Raw genomic sequence first — 22,958 nt, 5'->3', positions numbered from 1 at the left:
CGTTTCTTTGCTTTGGGTTGTTTAATAGTAAGGAAAAGAACCTTCTCAGGCTAAGGGTGCGTCTCTGCCCACGACAAGATGACAGACGCATGTTAAGACTGTAATCAGTGGAGCTACACGGGCTAATTCTGAACTTCCTTATCTGGCTCTTAATTTAGAGACTATGAAAGTATCTTTGCATTAACTGCACCACCGTACAGCAAAAATATACCCTCCGTGTCGGGAAAAGCTTTGGTTTTTAGAGGTTCACTGCATGGTATTGACAAAAACGGCAACAGTCTGTAGCTTTGTGTAATGTGGTCAAGAAAAAAGCAGACAAACCTGCTGACCTCAGGGTTCGCTGTCGAAGAAGGGGAAGGTCTGCTGCGTGTTCCGACAGACACAGAAAGCCAAGCACTTTTAGCACATCTGTTTTTCTGTAAGCATCCACTGTTTTTTTGGGTTTTCTTTAAAGCCAGTTTAACACTACTTTAAAGAAACACTCTGATAAATTTTCTTTAATTTTAAACAAACAAACAAAAAAAATACTTTCTCTAAATAAGAGTATCTTGCACTGAGGGCCAGAATCAAATTCTGGTTATATATTGCTGTTGGGTTTTTTTTTCTTGATAAGAAACTTCCCATTCCCATAAAAACTTGTTCAAGCAGACGATGACAAGTGACTAACATTTACTGCATTTTTCATGCTAAAAGCCTAGTGTTTTGACTGCATATTGAAGTTATAATGACTTGGTGAAGAAAGCATAGCACAGGGAAGAAATTAACTGCCATTAGCAAGAGACAGGTAGGACAAATAACTGAGTCAGCAAATATTTTACACTTGAAAGTTGAATCAGCATCTGGGGGGGAGGGGGGGGAAAGGGGTGTTTGGTGCGGCTCCCTAGCTGCATCCAAATGATGAAGGTTCACCTGAAGAAGTGCAGAATGCAATTTTAGAAAAGTCAAACTGAAGCACTGTCTGGAAACTAAAAGTGATGTGCATGGATCAGTAACAACCATGGATCCACTTCAAAAAGTCCAGAGGAGGAAAATCAGATTTGAGTTAAAAGTTTGGAACACGATCCAAGCCCTGGATTAAGAACCCTGTCTCCTAAGGAATTTCACACTGTGAACACACACAGGGTATCTCCCTTTGTCTCAAATCCCCGAGAGCCACCTAGAGTTACAAAAGTCAAGTCTTTTCTAAAGTAATACGAATGGCAATTTTCCAAGACAGGGTAACAGAAAAATTCAAGCCCGACTGCAATCTGCTTATTTCACATACAATTAGTTGTAACTTCCTACAGTCCGCAGGGGCTGTATTTGAGGTAAATGTCCCTGGAGATTAGAACCCCCGCTTTACAAACTTTGATGCTTATGTCAACATTTCTTCATCCGCAATATTTTATTTTATTGCAGCTACTCACATGCCTACACATTGGTGTCTATCTCTGCTCTTATTTCCCCACGAATAAAACACGCAAAACAAGCTTTACAGGGAAGGAAAAAAAGTCAAATCGTTCAAATTTTTTTATATGTATTTTTTTAAAGAATTCTAAAACCTGTATGAAAACCCATTATTCCTCAGAGGGCAAACATACCCAAAGCTTCTACTCAGCTTGCTATTCTGTTTTAAACTAAACTGCTCCCACATATAGCCATGCAAATTAAAACCTTCAAGCAGACCCATGAACCAAAGAACCTCTTCCAGAACACATTTAGCACATCACTGCAAATGCCGTTTCCGATGCCAACCTACCACCAGCCTCAAGCTTCAAGGTAACTTCTCCTCAAAATTGTTTTCGACATTTTGTTAATTTTTACTGGAAATGAAGCAAAGGCATGGGATTTATTCTCTACACAGATATTGCAAAAAACAATCTTAAAGTACCATATTTCTAAGAGCTGCTAAGAATACTGCCAATCTACAAAAGTTAGGTCTGGTGGTTTCTTCAACAATCCATATACTACTGCAAGAAGATCAACTAAAAAATACTGGGAGTCTTAACAAGGGCCAAAACTAGACATGATTTCTATGGCTCTATGATCCTATGATTTCCTTGAGTATATAATTTCATATTCCAAGCTATCCCACTACTATTGCCTGATACTCCCTGGAGAAAAGATGTTAACTGGTTTATACTTCAACTTGTTACAGCATGGACTTGAAAGCAGGACTAAACCCTTGGGGAAAAAAAGTTCTTTGTAAAGGGAATCTGCATCCTTCTTTCATTAATCTTTACAAGCTGAAAAACATGCCCTGCAAGTTTCAACTATTCTTCAAATCACCAAGCGAAAGATACACAAACATTTTATATTAGTTACTTCCACAGAGCTTCCCCCCCCACTCCCCCCCCCCCGGGGAGGGGGTCTGTGTATAAAGGCTGAAAAGGAAGAGCCATAAACTTTGAGGTCATCCATAAACACTACAGCAGGAACAGTAAATGGCATAAGCCAAAAAGTTCATTTAGATTTCAGCCTTACTACTGACTGATTTAAAAAAAAAAAAAGTAGTAAATTGATAAATAGACAATAGCAGAATGATTTCAGAACCTTAAAAGACAAAAAAGGAATTCATGTAATTATGCAATATTTACTAAAAAAAAAAATAAGCTAAATATGCAACAGTGTAGGCCACATTATCACCAATGCCAGCTTCTCAAAGAATTTGTCTTCTTCACATGGGATCCTAAAAAGCTTGCAAAGTTTGTTTTCTGTTTAATATTGATTTCCTGGCTTACTCTAATTTCAAGCCTTACTAAGGTGACAATCCAAGAGCAGTTAACCTTTGCTGCAGGCAAACGAAACACCAGCTCGGATGCAGTGCTGTTTGCCGTCAGCAAAAGGCGGTTCCCCCTTACTCCCGGCCACGCATCCCCATTCCTGGGCCGTCCCCTCCTGACACCAGCTTCGTGCCCATGTCAGAGCCTTTGCCAAGCTGTTGAGTGCCGTAACACAGGAGAATGTTGCTCTTGCAAAACCACCATCACCAAAAAGCACACTGCCTTCTGCCAGGTTAATGAACGGAACAGACTCTGCGACCAGCCTGACAGCACCAGAGTGAATGCCCAGGAGAAGGGAGGGGACACGTGGCTGGAATTAAGGAGAAGCCTACACAAGGGTGGAGGGGAAAAAAAAAAAAAAAAGAAAAAAAAAAGGATTGTCCCGGATGGAAGAAAGCCATCTGCCTCAGTCGTAGCATGTGTCTTCACCCTTAGCAGGTATTAGAGAGAAGTGCACTGCTAGTTCTTCTGCTTAAAGCATAACATCAAAACAGAGGGAGGAGAGAGGGAAAGATCATAAAAGACTTACTGCTTTCATCAGAAATGCTTTTTACGGTTTGGTTCTCTTAATGTTCATTAAAGAGTACGCCCCTGTAAAACCATGACATGAAATGAACACACAAACAGGACAACTCATACACTGAAAGTCATCTTATGTCCTTCACGACCTTTCTGAAAGAGGGCCTAAAATTCAATCAAATATTGAGACAGTAAGAGCAGAAAAACCCCCTCCCTTCCTGCATGAAGCTAGCCTGGGACCACATAAGCATTCTGAAGACATACTCTTAGTTCCTAAACTCTTCAAATGTGAAGGTAAGATGACTTTTGAATTACAAAAGTTTCCATAACAAAAATTTGCTCTCTCCGAGCAGGTAAACACTGCAGGGACTTCAGTGATACTGTGGTCATCCCTAAGCTGACCCAGGAGTAATTAAATGGTAAATAACTCAACCAATGACTGCTGTGAAGATAAACCATACAAAGTGACATTACAGCAGTGACGCAAATTGCTTTCTGGCACTAGCTTTGGAAAATTAGGTGACACGCTCTCAGACAACAATCAATACACAAAAAGGCTACTGAAATATCAAATCTGGAATTTCTTTTCAAAACGTCTTTTGCAGAGGAAAGCTTTATATTTTATATTGCTAAAGAGGTAAACTTAGGAAGTCTAGCAAGGCTTTCTAAAACCGAATCTCTGCAAACCTCAGCAAGTAAATCACAGCTTATGTTTTAAAATTCTTAGAAGATTCACACCCCTCTTATTTTCCTTAAAATTCTGTGGGAGCTTTGAGAGGAAAAGTTTTTTAAATTTATTTTTCCTATTAGGTTTATCAATTTTAGACCTAGGAAAAATATTACACAACTCAGTCCAATGGTCAGAGCTCATGACAAGGTAAAGCAGGAATAGAAGGATCTCCCTGACAGAAGGATAGCATTTTTTTTTATTTTACTAATCCAGTCTTTTAGGAAACAGATTTCCAAACAGATAGCCATTCTAATTATGAAGCCAGATGAAAAAAATAGTCACAGAGGAAACATTCCTGAGTAGTCTTAAAGGTGGTTTTTCCTTTTCTTCATCACACAGCAGCCTAAAAACAAATTTAAGAATCAAGACGACTTCTAGTCAAGGTGCACTTTGTGTGGTCATGATTTGAAATATAAAAGTATTACTGCTTACAAATCAATAACTTTAAAATTTTAGTTACAGCTAAAAATTTGGTGCTGTACCAAACTAGATTTTTCATTCCACTTTTCCATTTGAGCCACCTTAAGTAGCATTCAACTAGAAAAAGTACACCGGAAAGCTGGTACATCCCAAAAAAACTCCCAAGTTCTAACGTAGTCTTCAACACCTTCAAGGTGCTGCTGCTTCTACAGCAGTGTTGGTGCTCCTGGTAACTCGTCTGGAGAACCAGAAATATTTCCAGGCCACTGTTCCTCTTCCCTTGCCACCTTTCCAGAGGAGCTCTGCTGCAGTGTTTATTCCACTCGTGCTGCTCCCTCACATCCCGCTGCTCAGCCTCGCGCAGCTGCAAAACCCACCCGCGACTCCCATCTAGCTCCTGGTTTTGCACCTGCCCCATTCATCATCATTCTTTCCAAAAGGGATTTGCTCATTCTCCAATAAAGGCAACCCCCCTCTGCCCTTCTGCAACCCTGAAAACGGGAATCCCACGTGGCTCCCGCTAATTACTCACATGCCTTGGGACTCTAATTCTTCCCATTGTTAATATACCAATCTTCAGCCACAAAGTCACTTCATATGCTAATGGGAGACCAGCTGATCCCAAGCCAATACTTCATGTCCTCGGGAGAACTGATCTGCTGGGGGCATTAGTGATAGCAAAGCAAGATGAGCTTTAGAAAACAGTTCCTGAAAGATACTGTATCACTGCCACTTCTCGTCCAACTCTGTAATAAAAAAAATTGCTTGTGAACTTGGAGCTTGGTCACTACCCTCCCTTGCTGCAGGCAGCCTCTTCACAGACAAGAAGAGACTGAAAAAATTAGATTTATGTTTTACGCTGTTAGAATCTATTTTAATAATTGTTAAGTATCTAATTTTCCATATAAAAGCTTTAGTGTTTATAGGATGCTTGAAACACCAGCTTCAACCCAAAAATCAAGATGAGCATTTCTATGAATGGAAATATTCTATGAATTGAATAGCCGAGGCCACGATTCAGTGCTGCTGCTGAGAACAACGTAACAATAACTTAGGAAATGTCTGCTTTCCGCTCACCCCCTGCATTCCCCACAACATGCCACCCCTTCAGCCTGATCTAGTTCACCTGGAAACGACTGTACCAGCACAACAAAAGAGGCAGCATGCTGGGGCAGCTGGGGCACAACAACGTCTGAGGGTGTCTTGAGCTGATACTGCTACCAAAGGACATATTAATTTAATTACTCTGAGTACACAAAGTCACAGAATGGCCGGGGTTGGAAGGGACCTCTGGAGATCATCCAGTCCAACCTCCCTGCCAGAGCAGGGTCACCTGGAGCAGGTGGCACAGGAATGTGTCCAGGTGGGGTTTGAATGTCTCCAGAGATGGAGACTCCACCACCTCCCTGGGCAGCCTGTGCCAGGGCTCTGCCACCCTCAAAGCAAAGAGGTTCCTCCTTATGTTTAGATGGAGCTTCCTATGGTCAAGTTTGTGCCCGTTACCTCTTGTCCTGTCACTGGGCACCACTGAGAAGAGCCTGGCCCCATCCTCCTGACACCCACCCTTGAAGTATTTATAAGCATCGATAACATTCCCCCCTCGGTCTTTTTTCCAGACCGAAAAGACCCAAATCCCTCAGCCTTTCTTCCTAAGACAGGTGTTCCAGTCCCCTCATCATCTTGGTAGCCCTTTGCTGCACCCTCTCCAGCAGTTCCCTGTCCTTCTTGAACTGGGGAGCACAGAACTGGACTCTTCTTGAATGTCTTGAAATACAGAAACACCATCAACGTTTCAAGCCTGACAGGACATCGGAATATGAAGTGCCCTACATAAAACCCACACTACGCACGGATTTTTCATCATGGCATCTTGCATAGAGACAGCTCAATGTTTCCACTTGGTTCACAGTGTGTTCCACGTCACTCGGAAGATGCTTATGCGCAACATGGGAACAGCCCTTCGTTTATACCCCAAAAGGCAGGCATCAGCACAGTTTCCATAGCCTGTAGCAGTGCCTGACGCAAGTTTTCATTTGAAGAGCGATTTGCTCAATGGCAAAATAGTGATTCAAGCAAAGTTACCTAATCTATCTTCTTACTAGCTGGAAAAATATCTCCGAGATCGAAACATACACCGTTTTAAAAGAGAACCAAGCAAAACGTATGGGCTTTTGTTAAGTTGGGTTTTTGCTGAGGTTTTTGGGGGTTTGTTTTTGGTGGTGTTTTTTTCCTTTTTAAGGATGTGAACAAGTCGTTCCTTCTTCAGCGGGTTTAAAATTGTCGCATAAGTGAAAACATCATTTCATTCGCTAAATCAAAGCTAGTTTTGCACAGTATTTCTTCTAATGAACTACCAGTTCCGTCCTCCGTTAGAACATATTCATTTCACGACTGAGTATTCTTCAGATTTAATTTATGGTGTCAATGAAAGACAAAGGATCCCGCAGCTGTATCAAAGTTCAAACAGCTCAGAAAGTAGCAGACACATCCAGCTGTTTGAGAAGCATCATGAGATTGCTACAAATCTGGAATAAATAAAAAAAAAATTCCCTTTTTTGTACAAAGAAGGTTATGCCATAGAGTAAAACATTCATCTAAATGAGTGTCATGCAAATCATATAGATGTAACAGGAAACTACAACAAAACCTATTTTACCACTTACATGTGTTCTAGATGTGAATAACATCGAGTTTAGTGTATTTTATCATTAGTGCTCAATATCATATGCAAGCCCTTCACATACAAGTGAAGCGCATCCTTTCAAGGCCCTGCCTGTCCAGGTGTCACAGTATTGTCCCACCTACTTTTGTTATAATACTAATACACTTGTCTTGCACGAACGCTGAAACAGGCACCGGCACAATAACTCTTTCAGAAGGTCACTGCAGAGCAGTTAAACACGCCGTCTCCCAGCTGACATCAGTGCATCTCTGGAGGTAAGACAGAAAGCAGCAAACACCCCTTGCCCTCCTCCTAAAACAGCTTTGCAGAGAGCTTTTTATACATAAAAGGCAGCTGGTTATGCTTTAACAGACTCTTCTGTAAACAGAACTGATCAACAGATGTGCAATGCTTATTATAGATGGTTATCAACACCATCTTCGTTTTCAGAACCAATAAAACTGGACATTATGCCTCTTCTCTGAGCCATTTACCTACCTCAGAAGATAAACTGGATTCACTAGTATCTGCTATGGGACTGATAAAAACTTGATGTCAAAAGAATTGAGTATTAGAAAAAGGGAGAAATAGGAATGTCCAGATAATTGCAGCATTTCAGTCTGCATATAGGCTCTTCACTGATCTGAAACTGCAAACAGACAAGTCAACGTGAGGAAAGTGAAGGGAAAAGGCCTCTGAAGCAGATATATATTTAGCAGCAGGTTAGATGGAGAGAAAAGGCTCAAGGACAATGGCAGGTCTTTTCTTCCCTCAGCTAAACCCCCAATGTATTTTTGTGAAAGAAAGCTAGTCTTTTGCTTTTAACTGTAGCCCAAAACTGCATTATGTCTCCTGGGTGCTTTGATTTTTTTTTTTTCCCTCTTTCTAAATCTCAGCACACAGACAGCTCCAGGGCTCAGTAGGAGAAATTATTAAAAGCACGCCTGCAGAAGTAAAGAGATCAGTCATTTCCCTCATCCCCTGCGTTTCCTGAGCGCTCCCCAGCCCATGCAGCGTTGTATGAGATTTCATGCAACCAGACATGTCTTTTTTAAACAGACTGAAAAATTTAAAATCCTTTAAGAGCAGGCATAGCATTCCTGCAAATTGGAAAGAGAAACACAGAAATGCGCTTCCATTCTTCAGAAAGGTCACATTCATCTTTAAAATTCCACCAAACTTTTTTTTTTGCCCTGCAAGTTCTATTAAGTAATTTGTAACAGTCTTTACAAAATATACTGGAGTTTCATAAGACACAAGATCCCAGTGTGAACATGATGCAAGCAATCTTTGCCTAGTTATTTTTTCCTAGGCTGCTTGAAGATTCCAAAGTCCAGATGTTTTTCCAACTCTTTCCTGTTCCACTATTGCAAATGCATAGGTCCCTTCTTTAGAATTACCATTCTATAGGCATTTTCAACTTACTACAATTTACTCTGTGCTTCTCAGTCCCATTTTTCCAAATATACACGTACTTTGGATTAAATGCGATTTACTGTATTAGAAACGTGACATTAGAAAGTTATGTTCAGTGTATTCTGACAAAAGCAAGTATGTGCTAAAAAGCGTGACACACTCTCAATAAAACAGTAAGTAGCTTTAAAATCAGGAAAAAACTTTTCAGTTTCCTACTTCCAGTGTCTATAGCTATATCTCCAATATTGTACCTTCACCATTAAAATATTACTGTGCATTTAAAAGTATATGAAAATGCCCAATAATCTTCATTAGAACTTGTCAGGAAGCTAGTTTTTAACCCCCTACTCTCCCAACCTAAAGACGGCACACAAAAAAAAAAAATAGGAAAACGTTGTTCATTTCCATCACCCTTACCCAAATACTCTCCAGCTCTAAGTAGATACGCTCACATTTCAGAGACTTCTTTGCTCCAGACTACTGAATCTAAACATTAAACATTTGATATGCATTTCAAAACTGCTATTTGACACACACTGGAGAACAAATTACATCTTTTCAGAGTCAATATGAAATTGAAGAGACCCTATTTAGAGTTCAGAACATGAAAGAGAGAGACATCACTGTGCTTATGCTGTGTGCTAAAAACAGATTTACCAATAGAGTGCCATAGTTAAGGATGCATCTGAACTACAGGATTTCCCTTCAAACACCTGCACGGGATCTCTGATGAAGACCGAGTTGAGATAACATCACTGATTTCTGCTAAAGTCTTTAAATGCATATTGTGGAAAAACGTTCTGTTTTCTGTATCATCATCAGTACCTGAAGTGACAGAGCAGATATCATTCTACAGTGAGAAAAAGGTAACGTAAAATAAATTTATTTTGTTATCCTAATGGTTAAGGAAATCGACTACAATTACCTCAGGGTAAGAATATTTATGGAAAACCACCGCAGAATTTTCAACATACAAGTGGCTGAGAATCAGCTTCAGAAAGGATTTCTAGAACTCACCTATGGTGCAGTTTGTGGTTATTTTTCTCCGCTTGGGGTTGTGTCGTAGCAATTCTAACTCTCGTTTGGTTGGCTCCCATGTTGAATACTTCTCTCCAATGCCTAAGCAGACGAAAAGAAAGTTTCAGGAAGTTGTTTAGTAAAAGGATTAAAAACTCTGTTCAAGTAAAAACTTTCAACATGCTGTCCATTAAGTTGGATTCCTTCAATCTACGTACAACTACAAGAGACTGATTTCTTTTTACCCCTCCTCCCCAAAAATATCATTCAGAAAGATATTAACCAATCTTCTACCAAATAAGAACTAAAAGAAGCAAAGCCCTTTATATATAAAGAATATCTATCCAATTAAATTTGCCATTATTGGATTATAATCCTCCTTTCAGTTAGAAAGAAACTGCAGCACAAGAATAAATCCACTATTACTCAAAAACTGCATTTCTTTGTGCTCAGAGGAGGTCAAATGACAGACCCATTATATGATTTTAGGAGAAGATACAGGATAACCAAGAAATCTCATCACCTATTGTCACCCATTGACAAGTTATTAAATAAATCAAAGCTGATCCAACTTAATGGACAGATACAGGCTTAATCTTTACAGATGAACAGAATTTAGTAATTCAATATACTAAACAGTTACTGTGTGTCTTAGGATACGCCATTACAGAGCATGACCTCTCCTTATAACCATTCACGCAGGACTGGATATTAGCAAGTTCTAAACATTCACTTTACTGATGTATCTAATATTACCTAAAAATGCAATTAGTAGTAGGTTTAAACATAACCCTCCCCCCGCCAACCAACCAAAACTGTCCAAATACTTTACTACCCTTTCTCGTGAGCTGCAGCTAAAATCTGTCATTATTCTCTTTGAACATCAACACTGTATTTCCAAGACATTTCTTTTGTTCAAAGGAAAAAAGCAGTAGAAAAGAGGTAAGTAGTACAGAGAACAGATCTGAAGTAAGCAGAGAGTTGTGTTCAGTGTAAATCCAATACACGAAAAACACAACAGCGAAGACTCCTGTGCTGACCAGCCAAGTACTGCTGCAGCATTCTACGTTGCACAGAGAAATTACTATGCGAGGTCAATTATAGCAAGTCGCAAAAGCATCTTGGCATTGAAAAAAAAAAAAGAATAATAAGATGACAAGCAATCTATTCTAAAACTGAGGATTAAAGTCAATTAAGAGTTATTTTTCAGAATGCATGGAGCAGAAACAGTGCTGCACTACAGAAAATAAATTATAAATCATACATATGAAAAGGAGGAGAGTAGAAAATACAGCTAGAGGCTTACACATTCTGCATAATATACATTAAATTTTAATAGCTCTTTGATCTCCATTTTCAGAAATAGCTATGCTTGTCAGAAGCTACCCACCCAAAAACGTTCAATTCATAGTTACTACTGACCCTCAGGTTCTAGTAATAAAAGGTCTCATTTTCAGATTCTTGAGGACTAGAAAATTCTTATTTACATGGATGCACCCATCACACACTTTATTTGATTCAGCAACAGATTCTATGCAAGAAGCATAAGAAAGAATACCAGAATCATACAGTCCCTTTCCTTTATCCAAGGTTCAGCATCAAGCTACACACCCAGGAAAACAGAAAAGGAAACTAATTACTGGGTAACAGATTGATGAGATAAAACAGCTGCAATGCTTTGAATACACTATACCGCACACATAGGCAAATGAATGAAGCAACTTCAGAGACGCACATATGGACAGTTCACATATGACAGAACATTGGCTTGCAACAAGTTTTATATTAGATGTCTTCAGCAACCCTTTTCATATTTGTAATACTCCCTTCGGAATTTATATAAATTGGTTTGTAAAAAAAGCTCAAAGTAATTTTCAACACCGTGTTCGTAGCAGGTATTGCACTGGCCAGCTGTAAACTTGAACTCTTGCATTTGGGTTCACCATAGTTTAAACATGGCCAAACACAGCCCATATAATCTGACAACGGGATGAAATCTCATAATAAAATTTAAAAAACCAACCTTGGATACGTTTAAATCCTGGTTTAAATCAAATATAACAAAATTCACACCTGGAAACACATGTGCGCTCAGCTTTAGGCATGCAATAGTTCCACACACATCAGTGGGACTATTAATATATATTTATATATTTATATATATAATTATATAGCTTAAATGCTCATAGAGGATGTGAACCAAAGCATTTCACAAGAGCAACTCTTCAAGTAAAGTTAAACATGACAGACTGGATTACTCCGCAGAAGTCTGGGTGAATCAAATATTGTTCAATCAAAAAGAAATGAAACCAAACAGAAAACCACGTACAGTTGCTGCCACAACAAACACAGAGCAAAACAGACAGAAAACTTTTACAGAAGCCTTTCATTAGAAAGAGCACAAGTCAAGTCAGAGACAGAAATTAAAAGTGTTCTGTTCCAGCTACAGAATTTAACAAGAATATTGAGGTTTTATTACTCTGGAAAATTTGGAAAAAAGACAGAACCATTTATTAAGAACGGTTCAGTGTTTAAAATTTAAAACACAAAACCAAACAACAACAAAAAAACCAAAAACCCACAAAAGCAAAAACAACAAAAAGACGACAACAACAACAAAAAAACCCCCAAAGAACGAACACTGTTTAATAAAAGGTTTAGTAACACCCACAAACATGCCAAAAACGCCAATATAAACTACCTTAAACAGAGACTTGCAAACCATGCACAGGTTACCATTTACAATTAAAGGAAAGTAGCTTTATAGGAGTGGAAATTCATCATTTTAAAAATGATGCTATAAAATAGCCAGAGATTCGAGTCAGCACGTGAAATCTCCATCCAAGAATTAATTTTATTATGCAAAATAAACAAATTGTCATTTTTCAGAGACTTTATCAGGGACACATGGATGAGTGAAGGAAAAGGTGATGAAGGCTCTAGTTTATAAAAGTCACAATTTTGCAAGTAATCATTAATATAGATGGTTTACTTTGCTACACTTCAGCAAATCTCCCTTTTTCCCCTCCCAAAGATCCAAACATTAATTAGAATGAAGGGCTCCATGTATTCTCGCCTCCTTCGTTATTAAAGGATATTCAATAGCAGAGGAAAAAAATGGTAGTGGTGCAACTTGTTCAGAGTTATATCGTATAACCCTGAACTACAGCTGGACATGGGAACTCAGCACACTAAGAGTTAACATTACAAGAGTATGAAATGAATCTCATTGTATTTGGGGTTTTTCTTAAAGTTTTTTCTCCAGGCATCATGTTATCATGTGAGCATCTATTAAAGTATATACTAATACCCTTCAAGGACTGTGGATAGAAGTTTGAAAATACACAACTTTGACAAGTCAATTTTTAAGCCAATCTCAGTTTTTGCAGACTGGATTCACTTCTCAAATTCTTTAAGTTGGCAGCACTGTCTGAGGTAAACTAACTCTGTGGTAGAAATGTAAAACCAAGACACCGAGTCTGAGGTTTGTACTAATCTTGACGTTCAGTTTAGAGGAAGAAGGGTTTCCTCCCCCTTTATAATCTTTCAGATAACGTGAGTCACTATGAGAAGGAGGGGATGGATTGGAGCAATGGAGGAAAAAGATGACATCATTCTCCATTATTTCTCCCATGTATCTCCCTATCTCACTCCTTAGGTAAATTTGCAAGGAAACATACATGGCTTCACAATGAAAAGCCATAAAACAAAAGAACCTATGTTACGACTTTAAAGTGTCTATACCGTATACTCCAGTAATTTAAAGGGTATTGTTGTCTATTTCTTCATTTTATATCTTCATTGGTTAGTACAGATTTGTTCTCCAGGGACAGAAGATGCAGTGTACATATTCACATAAACATACATTCACATATGTATTTATTTCTTTATTTTTAATATGCCTTTCATTAGTCAGTTAACCAGTACATGGAAGGTTTTCTGCCTGGCAGTTACTCTCAGTGATTCTTCCCTTCACCGCACAACTCCGTAGTCCAAGATGACAAGATGAACAACCTTGTAGCTGTAATTAGCCTAGAATATAAGCTGTAGCAGCCTGATGTCCACTGGACAAACCGGCTGCATCCCAGTCCAGAAGGCACAGATACATAATTTGCTACGGGCAACATAATTAAGAAATTGCTCTTGGAATTTACATATTCAGAGATAAGGAACTGCGGGGGGCTTCCTCCTCTGTAGCATCACGAAGGAGTGTTCTGTTGTTGTAGTTGATTAATTTCGTGCCCAAAACAACAAAATTTAGAAGGGTTTGAAGGAGTTTTCAGAAGAGGTGCACAGGCTAAATGAATGGTTTGGAAACATGTTTCCATTTTGCCTTGCTTTGAAAACTGGTGCTTTGTGCAAAAGCATTTTAAGCTGTATTTTCCTGTTCTAGGACTCGCTGGCAATCTCACTGTCCTTTCCTCTGACTCAACTCCCTCAAAATAGGGAAGAAGCAGAAAGTAGAATGGGATCTGTAGCAGGAACTAAGTAAAAGCAGCTACACTTTTGAAACACCATCAGAAAAGCTCTAGTTAATGCGATGTTTGCTGCTATTTTTAAAATTGGAAATGAGGTTAAGAATGGTTTGAAGTCATATCGGCCCTGACTAAGGCTGTCACATTGAAACAGGATGCCATGGATTCAGTAAGAGACATTACTAGACAGAAGTCATCTGTCTTCAAATACAGACTTTCCCACTTTAAGAAAACATACCCCCTAGAGGCCACTGGAAATGGAAGATGACAAGCTTTTATAACTGATGCTTAAAAACTACTCAGTTAAAGGTAAATGCTACTTCCTTTCCTTTCCAAAAAAAAAAAAAGGAGAAAAGGTTTGTTTTGGAGTAGTTCTATCAAGGAAAGGGCAGATGAAATCAAGTCTGCTGTAATTATTCAATCATTGGAACATATCCAAGCAAGAGGAAAACAATTTGCACGATAAAACTGGCATTCTTAACTGTGATTCATGTCTAAAATGGCAGGATAATCAGCAAAGGGACGCTTGTTAGTGAAGTGCGTCGCCAGCCCACGCCTCTTACCTGTCATTGTACACTGGTAGTGAGAAACCACTGTTGGGGTGAAGGCTAAAAAAGAAAAAATTAGGGAAAGCAAACTGAATAAAACAAATGTGTGTACATATATTTGTGTGTAAATATTTCTACATAGATACTGTGCGTGTACCATGAAAGCACAGGTGTGTAAGTAAGCTGGCACGTTCTATTAAAAAAAATATTTAAAAAAAAAAATCACACACAAGGGTGGCATTTCATGTGAGGGGAACAGATTTATCACCTATATTGCCTAAATTAGCCTAAAGGAGCAGACTGTTACATTTTCTACCTAATACAGATCTGACACGGATATTATGCAAGTTTTTCAGGATTAATGTTAGATATTTCTCTGGTTTTTGCAATTAGAAATAAAATATTTCTGCTACAATTAGGTGTGGCGCACACGTTAAACTAACAGTCTAACTTCTGGACTGTTAATAGCTAGACATCTCTCTCTCCCAAAGCCTGCACTACTACGTCTAGAGAGCTCTTTCTTCCCCTTACTGATTTTTGCCATTGACAAATGGGAGGGACACGTATGATTAAAAACAGAAACAAGAAATTCAGGCAGGAAAACCAAACCTTGTAATTTCCAAGCTTTTCGTTGTTCTTCTTTGGCAATTTGTTCCATGTCTTTGTCGTATATGTAATCTTGACACATAAAGCAGTATATACCCCCATACAAAAGGTCTATGGCTGCAAAACAGAAGGGAATTTGGGGAGGAGGAAAAAAAAAAGACGTGAGTTCATAAACTAGAAGACATTTTAAAGCAGGCTTCCAAGTCAGGCACTCGTTCTTCTCAGCTGTCCACAAAAAGTAAAATCTGTACCTTAGAATCTGGAGGATAAAAAAAGAGAAAGAAACAGGGAAATTTTTCCAGTGACGATATGAGTTATTCAATTGCTTCTGACACAGCAAGAAAACTGTGCAAGACAACAAAGCATTAGCTGCTTCAACTTGTTTGTAACTCACAATATACCTTCCAAAGACATAAGTAACCAACAGGTGTGATTACAGTGACTAAAATACATGCAAAACTAGTGCTGTAAGATTTGATATGTTAAGTTTGAACTGTCTTTTTCCTAAGACTTCAGTGATTTCTATTCAAAGCCATTAAAATAATTAGAAATCACCCATCCAAATGAAGGCTCCAACGGACGACAGCACTGAAAGCTCAGAGGTACTTGTGCAGGGGAATGGTTTTCTGCAGTGGTTTATTCCACAGGTTACACGTCTCAATTTCTTTTTTTCACATGCCCTTTTTAGAACGGGCATATGAACGCTGACCAACCTTAAAAATATTTACACAACCCTAAACAAAAGAAAGCCAAGAAATTAAATAAATCAGCTCACTGGGAAATTACATTTTGCTTCAACTTATACCGAGGAAGAAGTAAGTGCAAACTAATCATAGCAAATTGCTGGCGTTTAGTACATAGATATGGAAAAAAGCCATGAAGTTAATAAAATAGAATAAATAAATAATAAAAAGAAAAAAAAATCAGTGGGCACTAACAAATTCTTAAGCCAGCTAGTAAACTACAATCTGCATCTAGCAGACATCTCAGAAATACATCACCATTCCCCCTCAAAAGCGTACCCACCATTTACTTTATTTCCAAATTCCTTTTCTTTCCAGATAAACAGCATTATTTTAAAAGTCTCAGTATGGTGGAAACTTGTTTTAAACAAAGGAAATCATTACCACATTAGGTGGCCTGCAAGAAACGGCACTAAATTACTCTGAAGTCACAAATAAGCCAAGCCGCACGCCACGCCGCAGAAATTCTGCTGTCGGACTCATCAGGCTAACGACGGTGAAGCCATATGCTCTCCCCCATTAGTGGGCCAGTGGCCTTGGTGAGGCTGGGGAACTTGGTAAGGTTTCTTCCTAACCACGTCTCATCCATCCTTCACAACCTTAGTCCTCTATGCCCTTTTTTTTTTCCCTCCTCCTTCTCTTCCATAATCACTTTTTCCAATGATTACGTCTAATTGTTCGTTACTTATCCTATTACGTAACAAAGAACAATTACTTTAAATAACTTTGCATGATGTCTATTGGCTGTCATCTTGCTTATGTGCTTCATTATTTTATTTGTTTTGTCTATCTGGCCCACAATCAGTTTGTGGAGGAGGCTAAGTGCTGCTTGCATTACCTTCTGTAATGTCCGAACACCACAATTTTCACCCTGATGCCCCGAGGACTCAATAAACTGCTTCAGTAAGAGATCACAAAAGGGGTTAAGAATTTTAGCTGTGGTGGAGATCAGTAACAAAACATTATGCCATGGGCAGTGGGGAAGGGGAAAAATAAAAAAAAAAAATCACAATTAAGCTACAGAGTATTAGAGTTGTATAATATTTACTCCTTTATCTATTGCACTAGCAGTTATGCAGAGTTTTCAACAAGAACGGCTGAAAATCCAAAGTATTGGTCTCAAAACACAAAATCAACTCTTATTCTCCATAGATTTTTTTAAAAGATCCCACAACCCTCCTCACCCCCAAACAACAGCACAGGGCTGGCAGAATATTAAATAAATAGGACCCTCTGTGAGCACTAATACTTTCAATCTACCATCAGAATGTTGTGCTCAGAGGATTCCTTACTGTTCTCAGTTTTCTGGATTTACGTGCCTGGATGATGAAGTGTAGATGTCAAGATCAAAACCAACAAGAGATCACCTTACACAAACCACTTGTTCAGAGCAGAAAGAATTTCTGGTGTAAAGAATCAGAGAGTTAAACAGAAACACTGGCGGAGTAAAAACCGTAATTGTCCCGTGCCTGATTAAGGACTCTTGAGAAAATGTCCTCTCTCCAGCATACTTATGTGAACAATACGGTTGTATATATGCCAACGCTTTTAATGTCATTAAAAAGACTGCAATAGGTTTTGGACAAATTACCTCAAGCACCAGTGACAAGGCGGCCACACAGGCCTGACTACAACACAAAGGGCGGGCAGGAGTTTCCCATGAAAGCCAAAACGCAGCTGGCTGCTCAGTTTCAGGATGCTAGGAAAAGGGTCCACTAGTAAAGTTCGTAACTTAGTTGTTTCAAATTAGTATAATTTGAATTTTTCCCTTGAAATGTACTTTAACCTTCTTATTCTGCTCTTCTTGAGGTGAAAAAGAATGTTTTCCTTCTGGCAAATTACAAACTATCCACTATTGAGTCGCTTTGGTGAGCCACCGCGCTGGCAGAGCCGACTGCTGGGCTGGGCAGGGGTTGGGATGGGGGTCCCCAAGGGAGGAACCCCCAAAGGGACTGTTTTACAGAAATTCTTCCAAAGCAAGCAGTGCATTAGCACTACCTGAAGTTACACCACACCAAAAGGAGAAAGTCCATATAAAACTTTCTCCCCCTCAAAGGATTTGGGGGGGCAACACAAATTTTACCTCATTGTTAGCAACAGGCTACAATGTTTGTTTTGTTTTTTTCTTTTTAACTAAATTGCTGTGAAGCTTTATCCCAAACTGAGCCACTTGACCAGCAAACTCAATAAAAAAGAAAATCTCTACAAGAGTAAAGCATACAAATGCACATGTAACAAATTTCATCATTTGCATTAGCATTTGGGGTCACAAAACTAACAGAAACGGGCCTCAAATTCATAAATAGTTTGGGAACTACTAACCTAGAACCGATAACTAGATGTTTCAGATTAACGCTCTGCCAACTCTGCCGTGATGCTCTACATTCCTCACGATGAACATCTCTTTTAGGAGGCTCCTCTGAATGGCTGCTACTTCTACCTTCCAGTATCTGGTTTTAACACTCACCTCGGGAGGTGGTGGGGGTGAAATCAGTGTATTTTAATTCCGTTTTATCTGAATAAACAAGCAGAATTGATTGAACTGGAAAAATGAAATATACACTCAGTAGAATTATACTTTTTTCTTTCATAGGGAAGAATCAGAACAAATTTACAACAATCGTAGTGTCAAAATTTGATCAATCTAGTTTCCCCATTTCAGAAACACAAAATAACTACTAGTGGATCACAGGTAAAGTAATTTAAGAATGAAGAATCCTCTTGGAATGTAACATTTTTCTTTGCTTTTATACCTTCTATGCTGACAACAGGCTACCATTATTTTGAAGTCAGAGCTCCTCGTACCCCTTCATATACAAAATTCTGAACAGTTGCAACACAAGAAAGTCAAACGATATCTCATTTTTCATTTAAAAATAAAGCTATCAGCTGGAGAAACAATGAGGCATCACAGAAGATCACAACGGACCGAGAACAATTTTATCTACTGCTACAAGTGGCAGTAAGTTTCGAAAGACAACAGCTCAGGGGTGAAAATTTAAATTTAGGCAGCAAGAGGTCTTCAAACTCTCCATCTGGGAGCCAAGTAAAGTGTTTTGTTTAAGCCTGAGTGCTTTACTTTGCCAAATATATCCACTGACGTCCTCATGAAAATGTGAAGGGACCAAGGATGCTGGGAACGTAACAACAATATGTAAAAAAGAGGGGAAGTGTGCCACATCTAGAAACTTTTCTGTTCAGTTTTCGAAAGACCCAGGTGAGCAGAACTAACGTTGCTCAGCTGAAAAAAGGAATACTTCACCATATCATACGCCAGCCTTCCATCAGATATGACGTATTTGTGAGTCATGTTTTTGGTATCGCCTTCCTTGGAACGGTGTCTGCGTTCAACAAAACGTACTGCAACACAGAATTCAGGTCAATTTTTTACCTGTATTGAAATTTTAACTCCTCTGAATTTCTGTGACTCAATCTTGGCTTGTTATCAACCCAAAAATCAACATGCACTCATATTCTATGCAAGTCACCTACATTTTGTCTACCTTCTGTAACAAAGGAGACTAAATTGGTCATTCTTTTAGACGGTATTCTAAGTCAACATCCTAAGCTAATTCATACTCCCTAATTTCTCACCTCAAGTGTTAATCATTAAACCAGTTCCAGATAATAGTCTCAAGTTCACAAGAAGAGGTTTTCTAGACTTCAAGCCAGCTCTCCACTTGTTCTTCTATCTGATATATTAGCACAAAACAACTTCTGATTACATTCTTCCTGTTTTCCCAGCACCTGGAAACTGCATCACAAATCAGAACTTCTGAACTGATAAGATAGTAAAGTTTACTGATATGAGTAAGAAAAATCTTACTAATCTCAATAAGGAAACAAAAAATAAATTAAAAAAAATGCCAAAACACACGACCAGATTCATCTGAGGCATCGATCGACTTACAGATTTGAGTTTTTGCCAGAAACTAGCGAGCAGACATTAAAAGCTATTCACGCTTTTCCCTTATCCTTTCAGTCTCTGTCAAGGCGATCATAGCCTTATCAACTCTACAAGTCACAAAACAAGTCTACTTAGTTTTTATTTATTTATCTATATAAATAAAAATAAAAGGCTAGTTAAATGGTGATCCAAGCCAGCTTTCACTGAAATCACTGAGAATCGCAGGTGCTTACTTGCAGGGTAGCAGGGAGGGAGTGGAACCCCAAACTTCTTTTTGTTGCCAAAAATGCAGGGTCAGATACCCAATCTTTTAATACAAATTTAAAACTATTAAAAACAGTTAAGCATTATGCCTCCCTCCCACATTCAGTATTTAAGATAAATGGTATTTTCTTCTCCTACTACTTGAGATTCTATTCTTTAAGTACTTCTTTTTCTTTTAAACCAGCAGCCAACTGGTAAGTGTTTCTGTGGGCAGTGCTCTCAAGTCTCCAAGAAGCCTGTTGGCCCCATGGAGATCTCGTATTTTAATGTTTAAAGGGACTGATTTGCCTGCAATCCCAACATGGCAAGTACACAATACTGCGCTGCAAACCATTCAGAACTAGGAGCCAAATACGTCCCACCTCGATGCTGTACGCTCGCCTCTGTGATAGAGTATCATCCTACCTCAGCAGGTGAATTCAAGCCAGGAAAGATGAGATGTTCACATGAAGGAAAAAGCGTCCTAGTATCCCTACGGAATCTAGATACCAAAAATGGCTTTAGCTGCTAATTTAGAGGAACCAATCTCCCAAAACATTTTATCTTCATTTATTATGAGCAGCTTCTTGACCTCATTCCGAAATACACGTATCATACGCACACTAGTTACACGTGTGCATGCACCCAGTATACTACAGAGGGGTATGTAGCATGCCTATAACTTAAGTTTCCATGAGCTTCCTATTATAAAAGATGTTTTGCCTTTTGTCTTCTCCCTGCCCTTCTGACTCCACAAATTTTAACAGTTCCTGTGTTTGGAGCAAACCTTTGAAAAGTGAAATGGATTAAATCTCCTGGCTAAAGCACCTTTTTTCGATCCGACAAAACATTATTAAGGTTTAAAGGAGAGAAGCTGTTAAATACTCCCTACTTAATCTTGCTGTTTTCTTCAGAAATTGGGGGGCAGAATCCCAAAGTCACAGCCACCAAATTTTGTGTTGTTCCATACGACATCATGCAAACTGCTTATGCTCATCTGCATATCCTCATTTGATCGACAGTGGAAAGTCACCTCAAAGCACGATTTTCAATGAAAGCAGTAGGATGCAGAACCGCACAGCAGTTAGTAGCTGGGTCTGAGGGAAGCAGATGCATGCAGAGAGCTGGCAATATGCAGGTCAATATTCAACAGGCTGGTTTTCTGAGGGCTAAGAATATTCCAGGTGTACAGAGAACTCTTCAGGAGTCATTTCTGACACTAAGAGGAACTTTTGAGAGATGGTTTGCAAGAACTCATAACTACCTGCACTTACCAGAGCAGCTCCTGGCAGAGGACAAGGGCCTGCTGCCTTCTTACAAGGTCAGTCTGGCTCAAAGTTTGAGCCAAGCTATAGGAATGCCACGCTGGAATATGCATCACATAAGCAAATGAGATTTTACCTGCAATACTTTGCACAAAACATCCTATAACAGCAGATACTTTTAATGGCTATGAGGAATATTGGAGCTTCAAAGCCATACCCTATGGCTGACCTATATATCCAAAATGCCTTCCTCCTCTTCTTCCTCTTCTTATCAATGCTCCTCTGGTTGACATCACAAGAATGTTATGTTGAAGTACAAAGAGTTTGTACTTTCTACTATCAAATTTTACCTCACTTTTATTACTGTAGTCAATGAAGCTATTTAATTGTTATCACAGGCCTACCTAGCTCTCCCCAGTATAAGCAATCCCTCCAAAGCCTGTGACCGTCGTAAATTCCATACACAGATATAATTCATTCTCTTCAATTACTAGAAAACAGCAGTAAACCAGGACTAGTTCTGCTAGTAAAGTCCACGCATCCTACACACTCTGCTTTCAGTTTATTCATCATCAGTCTCCCTTTATCCTGCCTCATATACACCACAATTCTTATATTAATCCCTGTCACTTCTACCTCAAGTAATAATTTCCAAGGGGGCAAAATGACAAATTCTTCACTTGGTCTAGACAAATTAGGTCCAGTGTATTTCCCTTTTCTAAGAAAATCAGTTATATTATAAAAAAGACATATTAGTCTGATACAATCCATCTCTGACAGAACTATAACACGCTGTATCCTGTTTTCCATTTGCCTTCATCTCCTTAACAGACTTTTTCAACACCCACACCAAGCAAAACATTAGAACAGAACTCAAATTAATAAGCTGCTAAAATGCCCAGATGACCTTTTCTACCCCTTTCTGAGCCTAAACGCAAAAAGGAAAAAACAAACTGCTACTCTAGCACTGCAATACACTCTGCCGGGAACTGCTTTTATTGCCCCTTCCACGTAGGGTACGATGAAAGTCTTTGCCGTTTATAAGAGAACTCTACTTCACTGCCATCATGCAGAATTAACAGTATGGTCAACAGCTTCCAACTCACATGAAATTTAAATAACTTTTACTGCCATTCTTTACTACATATTAAATTTCAACAGACAGCTATGTATTAGCAGCAGTAACCAGATTTTTTTCCTTTGACCAACTTCAAATATAGAAACCAGCTTTTTGCCATGTTTCCTCTGAATCAGATGAAAAAATGTAGTTATTTGTTTTCTAGGGCAACTAGAAGCTTTTTGAATTCTACCAAAAAATCCTCAACTTAATCTATGAGCATTATTATTAGGTTCACCCACCCAGTTCCTCTCACCACAAATGTATTTATTGGACTGAACCTTACATGAGCATATACTCAGGAAAAACAGTTCCTCAACAAACAGTTTGTGATATAATAAATAATGAACGTACTCTAACGGGACTAATTCTGAAATCAACTGTTTGCCAGTCTCCCTAGAAACTGAATGGTACTTCAGTCTTCCAACTGTTTCTTGTTTAGTCTTTTAACCACTGAACCTCAGCCCTGCTATTTCACCTACCTTTATTCTTTAACTCCAGAACGGGGCCTTAGAGCAGACCAAGACT

The 22,958-nt window shown here is 38.9% G+C and overlaps 1 protein-coding gene across 2 annotated transcripts in view; it reads right to left on the bottom strand.

The window, feature by feature from the left end:
• Positions 1 to 22,958, bottom strand: part of USP22 (ubiquitin specific peptidase 22) — a 112,396-nt gene that overhangs the window by 42,677 nt on the left and 46,761 nt on the right. The window contains exons 3-5 of one of the 2 annotated variants that reach the window (XM_074597340.1): positions 15,159 to 15,272; positions 14,565 to 14,609; positions 9,527 to 9,628 (exon numbers count right to left, since the gene is read on the bottom strand). In XM_074597340.1, the coding sequence (XP_074453441.1) occupies positions 9,527 to 9,628; positions 14,565 to 14,609; positions 15,159 to 15,272 (261 nt within the window). The remainder of the gene's footprint in view (positions 1 to 9,526; positions 9,629 to 14,564; positions 14,610 to 15,158; positions 15,273 to 22,958) is intronic. The other variant, XM_074597341.1, reaches the window with a different exon arrangement.

This window comes from Larus michahellis, chromosome 8 (assembly GCF_964199755.1).
Source record: "Larus michahellis chromosome 8, bLarMic1.1, whole genome shotgun sequence".
Classification (NCBI taxonomy): domain Eukaryota; kingdom Metazoa; phylum Chordata; class Aves; order Charadriiformes; family Laridae; genus Larus; species Larus michahellis.
The sequence above is the reverse complement of the archived record's forward strand: the minus strand, read 5'-3'. Positions and strand labels throughout refer to the sequence as shown.